At 51.1% G+C, this 6,000-nt stretch overlaps 1 protein-coding gene across 4 annotated transcripts in view; it reads left to right on the top strand.

Moving 5' to 3' along the window:
• The first annotated feature begins 280 nt into the window (after nucleotides 1–280).
• The window catches only part of Habp2 (hyaluronan binding protein 2), a 31,674-nt gene continuing 25,954 nt past the window's right edge, over nucleotides 281–6,000 (top strand). For 2 of the 4 annotated variants that reach the window (XM_078046621.1, XM_078046584.1), the window contains exon 1: nucleotides 281–450. In XM_078046621.1, coding sequence (XP_077902747.1) covers nucleotides 382–450 — 69 coding nt within the window. In that variant the 5' untranslated portion in view covers nucleotides 281–381. The remainder of the gene's footprint in view (nucleotides 451–6,000) is intronic. The other 2 variants (XM_078046554.1, XM_078046508.1) reach the window with 1 other exon arrangement.

Here is a 6,000-nt window from a genome sequence, read left to right as displayed (position 1 = left end):
GAAACCACCTTGGCACGGCCTCGCCTGGTCTGGAGTCTACTCATCCTGTGGCTGAGATGCAAAGATACACCCTCAGCTCTCTGCACTGGACCCTCAAGTGCACCCAGGAGCTAGGGGGCTCTTTACCTCAGTCCCTTTCTTTGGAGATTTTTCTTCCCAGAAGAGAAACTACCCCATGACTCAGCCCAGCCCCAAAGTTACCATTTGTTTAATCAAGATAGTTGGTTTGCAAAACATTAAACCGTATTTGATGCCTAGTTAATAATTTGCATCCTCTTCATTTGTTCCTGAATCCTTGGAGGCTGACATTTTTCCCCCCTGAAGGCAAAGACAACCAAAGAAACTGCATCGAGAGCCAAGCCCAGGCCTTCAACTGCCAGGATGTCGGCCAGGAGGCCTGCCCTCCATGTTCTGCTGCTAACTGTTCTTGTGGGAAAGTCAGCCGTCGGGGTAAGTGTCCTTTTCGAAGGTCTATACAGTCCAGGGATCCTGAGGTTATTGGGAAGACGAAACCAGTTGTGCAGGGAGCGAGGACAGACGTTAGTTGGGAAAGGCAAACATTGCCAAAGTGAGTATGTCCTGAGTCTGAGAGGCCTTGGCGCGGGCTGCTAGTCCAGGGTGACATGCGTCTGACTTGAGAGCCTGCGTGAAGCATTCCCACAAAGGAGCCTGGGAAGAAAATCCGCTAAGGCACCCGTTGTTATCTGGCATGGATCTCGGAGGCCCTGATGAGAGGCCACCGAGAGCCACCAACTCTCTCCCCAGAACAGTCTGCGGATGTGCTGGTGACGACACACCCGAGTTTCCTGCCTTTAGGAGCCAACGCTGGGATGGGCCTTAGAGAGGAATCCTGCTGGTCCTGGCGAAGGGTTTGCTCAGACGGGTTAGGTCTGGGGAGAGGCTTCGTGGTGGGCACCTCTTCTCCTTTATCTCCATGACCCCAGTGGCTGGGGCCCGAGGGAGGTTGGAGGGCGTCAGGCAGGGAAGTCCCATCAGGGGGTCTTGGGCTGGGGACTCAGAACCTCTGGGATGAGATGGGAGGTGGAGATGTTGGCCCCTGCTGCCGTGTGCTGTTGTGGTCCCAGGCTCAGCTGGATCTCTGCAGGCCAGGGCAAGGTGGAGCCTCCTAGGAGTTCCCCGCAGGACGTGGGCTGAGGCATGAGCGTGGCTCTGGGGCCAGGGGTGAATCTCAGCTTGGCCTCTCTGCGGGTAAGGAATGTGGGGCCAGGAACACCATCTCTCTGAGTCTCGGTGTTCTCGCCTGAGAACCAAGTGCTAATCTCTCACAGATTCGGGGAAGGTCACAATTAAATGAGGTCATCGATGAGACTTTCAATAAATGTGAGCTCTTTTTTTACTTAAAATTTCCAGAATGAACACAGCTTCCCTATAAAAAATCAGAGAACGTTCTCTTCTGTTGGGGAGCGGGTGGAAGAGAGTGGGCAAAGGGTAAGAACTGAAGTAACAGCTGGAGCCTCTGCATCTTATTAAGTACCTTTGCAGCTGACGTCCCATTTCATTCCAAAGACTGCTTCCTGAAGGAAGCAGATTAAATTACAGGATTTCTCCTTAGCGTGTTTTTTAGACAACAGCTTTGCCTCCTCCTCAGCAAACTCTGCTCAGACACCTCTCTTGGCCACATAGTCAGCTGCCAAGTGACTGACTTTGGTTTCTTTTCAAATTATGACTCGGGCATGAGCAGTGGCTGCAATTACAGATTGCTATCAGCACCACCACCCCCCCTCCTGCATCATTTGATTGCTTGTTGGCGGTCTGGGCCCAACACATGGCAGAAATCCCACAGGTCTACAGAAAGATGGTGGAAATTATCAGAGGCCCCTGGGAGGCCTAGAGAAAGTACCAGTCGGAAGGAATTAAGCCTAAAGTTTGCAAGGAGAAGGGTGGATGCAGTCTGTTTGAAGTTCACAGAAAGGATAATGGTCCCGAAAAAAAAAAATCCCTTTTTTGCAAGCCCCAGTGAATTTTTAGGGCTAGCGATGAAATTATAAGTCAATAATGGATAAAAGAGAAAATATGAGAGATCGCCTTCGGGCAATGAGCTTAGTCAATTCCAAAGAGAGGACTCGGGGCTTTGGAATGTTTTCTTACCCAGATGTGTGCCAGACAGGTGGTCGAGACGGTGGCTCAAATTCCACAGGCCAGCGCATGGGCATCCAGAGGAAAGTGGCCAAGGCACTCAGATGCTTTGGAGAGTTTGGGGCATCACTGGGGGACAGAAGCCACAGAGCCAGATGGGCTGGGTGGCCTCTCCCACCCTTGTGGCTAAGAATAATAACCGACTTTAGCCTGGAAAGAGGAGTCCTGAGGGCCAGGCCTGAGGTTTCTGCAGATTAATTGATCTCCCACAAGAATCCTAAGTCGTAGGTATCGTCCTTGGTCCCATTTTACAGATATGGAGCAGGATGACTTGTCACGGAGCTGGGAAGTGGAAGAGCTGAGCTTTAGATGTCAGGCCTTGGGCCCTGGCTAAGCATGAGACCTCTTTGGTCCTCATCACAGGGGCACAATCCACTCTATAGGTACGGAGGCTCTTAGAACAGGGCCCATTGCTGGGTGGAGGGTAATGGGTTCCATATGCCGCTGACATTCTGAAGCAAGGCATTCGCAGGATCTGTGATTGCTGTCCACTGGGAAGACCTTTGGGCACTCTCCTGTGAATTGGGTCACACGGTGAACATGCTGTTGACTGCTCTTTAGGAGCGTCTTTAGCTTGGATTTTAACTTCAATAGCTGCTCATCAAAGAGCTCCAGGTCAAGCATCATTGCTGTGAACTCTGGGGCATCCTCCCCAGGCCTTCCTAATCTGGTCTAGATTGTTTTTTTCCAGAATTATCAGTTTTGAGCACCTGAACCCAGCGTAGATGAGTACGTGAGCCCTGTTCTCGGGTTAAAAATAAGTCCTGTGACGCTCAACTACTTTGCCAACCAGGACTGGGACACAGGCCTGTCCAACTCCTCATCCATCATGGGAGGCCCACTTGATTGTAAGAATGATGGGGACTGTCCAGAAATCTCATTCTACTCTAGTTCTTGGGGTCATTTAGGGCACACTGGGCTGGCTGCAATGGGATTTGGCCTCTTGCAGGGTCAGAAGCAAGAGAGAACAGTGCTCGTAGGTCTGTCCTGCTTATCCCAGTCCAGCCCCAGAGAGAAGCAGAGACAATGGCTTTTTATGTCCCCGACAAAGGGGTCTTCAAATTAAAATGCCTGCTTGCTCACATTTCTGGGCTTTTTAAATCCTGGAACTCTAGAATCTTCCCAGATAGAGAGCTGTAGAAACGGCTGCATCAGCCAAGGGTTGTGACTTGGCCACCCGGAGTCCTTTCTGCTCACAGCCCAGGTTTTATTTGGCAGGTAGAAGGTCAGCCTGCTGAGTGCTCTAGTTTTCTTTTAGTTGCCAGGCAGCATTGGAAAATCAGAACATTTCTTAACGGACGCAGATCTCTGAGTGTTTTGAAAATGAGACATTCTGGAGACACTGGACTCACATTCATACACTGCACCATGAAGGGAGGAGCAAGTGTTCTGAAGCACAAGTCTCCAGGTCCTGTGGTCCCTCCACTCTCTGTGCCCTTCCCACGTGACTGATGTGCAGGATCTGCCTGCTTCTGTCACGAGAGAGAGAATGAGAAAGCATGCTTGTCTGGTTATTGCTCAGAGACGCTGTAGCTGTCAAGGCATTGGAGCCAGACTGGGATGGCCAAGCAGCCAGGCCCAGCATCTGATTTGATTCAAGCTCCCAAATCTTCATGGGCTGTAGGACCAAAATAAGGCCTTTGATGGGCAGATGTGAGCCAAAGTCTAAGCGCCCCAGAATGCCCGTCTCGTTCAGAACCTAGAAGAGGCAGAAGAGGTGGCCCTTTCTCTTGGATTCCACGTACTCTTCCCAAAAAGGGAAGCATTGAATTTCACTGCAACTTCTCATAGATCTTTTTAAAAAAACCCATCCGAAGCACGAGTCCAGCTCATTAGCTTTGGCAGTGTACACTGGTATTTAGGGAAATCAGGTCGCAGGAAATCACATGTGTGTATAGGCACAGACACATTTACATTCTGAATTCATTAGGGTTTCCTAAATGCAAAAGCAATTTTGCTGCCACAGAGAAACAGCATGGCAGAATACTCGGCAGCCGGGATTTTAAATAAAACATGCTTTTTCTTCATAATTAATATAATAAGGTTTCCTGGCTTAGGGCTTGGCAAAGATCCCAGGGAAAATAGTGGGGGGAGGGAGCCGGTGTGATGTGCCTGTGACCTGACAAACAAGTTCCAGGAAGACTTTGCACTGAGTGAGCTCTCCTCAATCTGCCCCTCCCCCCGGGGTGCACTCAGCAATCTGCAAAAAAAAATACAAATCATCATCGACATCAATGGCGAACAGTGGTATCAATAACAGCAGCGATCAATTTTGAGTCCTTATCCTATGCTAAATACTGTGTGTTTTATGTTTATTATCAGACTGAGGCTTTCCAACAAGTCCAGGAGGTAGGGATTAGTGTCCCTCTCCTCTCACAGATAAGAAACCACACCACAGAGAAGTTCAATAATCCATCCAAGATGGCGCCCTGGCAGGTTACAGATAAACCCATCTGCCCAATGCAGGTGCTCCTAACCACTGTGGCATGGATCCTCTCACCGGACCCTGCTAAGGACTGTGGGACTGTTCGATGTGGAACCAGGGGTGTCAGACGGGGCAGTGGCCTCAGACTCCATCAGGTTGATCCCACCTGAAGCCTCCTCAGGGCCCCTGAAGCTTTCTTTACCTCTGACCCTGGAAGGATCAAGTCTTGCCAGTTAACCAACCAGTTAGGTCAGGGTTTGTCATGAACGAATCCCGTCTTGAAAATTTTTGCCACGGCCCCAACCAGTTTCCTTTTGTTCAACAGACTCCCCTTTTCTCTATCTAGACTGATCTACTTTTAAAGGACAGTGTCTCTACCATGAATGGAGAACCCAACAAAACACAGGGACGTGCTGAATTCTAGCTGGCTGTCCTCAGGCTAGAGCCCTGCCCCGAAGCCTGCTTCTCCTTGTCGGAGAGCAGATCAGCCAGGGATGGAGGACGGAGACGCACCGGCCACCCGAGTCTCTCCCTGAGGTGGACCTGGGATGGTTGACAGTAACTTGAGACTTGTTCAGACTGCATTTCAGTGTCATTTCATGTCCTGGCCAGGCACCACCTAAGTCAACTCAGGGACCAGCAACGGGTCACCTGCTACAGCGTGGAGGACAGCTTTGGTGGTGGAGCTGGTTTCCAGCAGTGGGCACTCACTTTGCGGAAGCCCTGGGTGGTTTGCTGAAGTTACCTGGCCAAGAAGGTTAATGTGAGGGCTCCCGTCCGTGGAGGACCCAGACGTGGCCTACTCCTTTGTTTTATCTTCTCCTCGGTGCATTATCACCTCCAGAATTGAGGGCTCCTTTTTCTCCAGTCTCCACCCTGGACGGGCTCACTCCCTCACTTTTAGCCCCACCTCTTCCTAAGTCTACTCGACCCAGGTCCCTGGGATGGTCCATTTGTGCAGATATTTGTCACCTAGTGCCCACCTGAAGAGGGGTCCCTTGCAAGTCCTGTACTTGCCCTGAGAAACAAAATGCTCTGAAATAAGAACCTCAGAGTGGGTGAGGGAATTCTTGTTTTTATAATTGAGGAAACTGAGGCGTGGACTGATTCAACAGCCGCCCGGGAACAAAGATAACCCTCCATCTCCTTGGGTCACTTGGTGGGATCCAAGCGTGGCCGAGGGCGGAACGGGCTGCACTGGTGGTACATGCACATTCCGGAGCCAGCCAGGCCCCCGGGAGCACAGTGCCTGCAGGTGGCCCAGGGTCTGTGCTGTTACCAAGCTCTCTCCACAATCCCTAGGCCCCTGAGGTTGGAGAACCAGTGTCTTTAAAGAGCAATTTCCCAGGTCCCCAGATGGGGCACTCTTCCCCCCGGCCCCTGCCCCTGCCCATCCCTGCTGCTGCTGCTGCGGCCCA

This window comes from Ictidomys tridecemlineatus, chromosome 1 (assembly GCF_052094955.1).
Source record: "Ictidomys tridecemlineatus isolate mIctTri1 chromosome 1, mIctTri1.hap1, whole genome shotgun sequence".
NCBI classification, from domain to species: Eukaryota; Metazoa; Chordata; class Mammalia; order Rodentia; family Sciuridae; genus Ictidomys; species Ictidomys tridecemlineatus.
The sequence above is the reverse complement of the archived record's forward strand: the minus strand, read 5'-3'. Positions and strand labels throughout refer to the sequence as shown.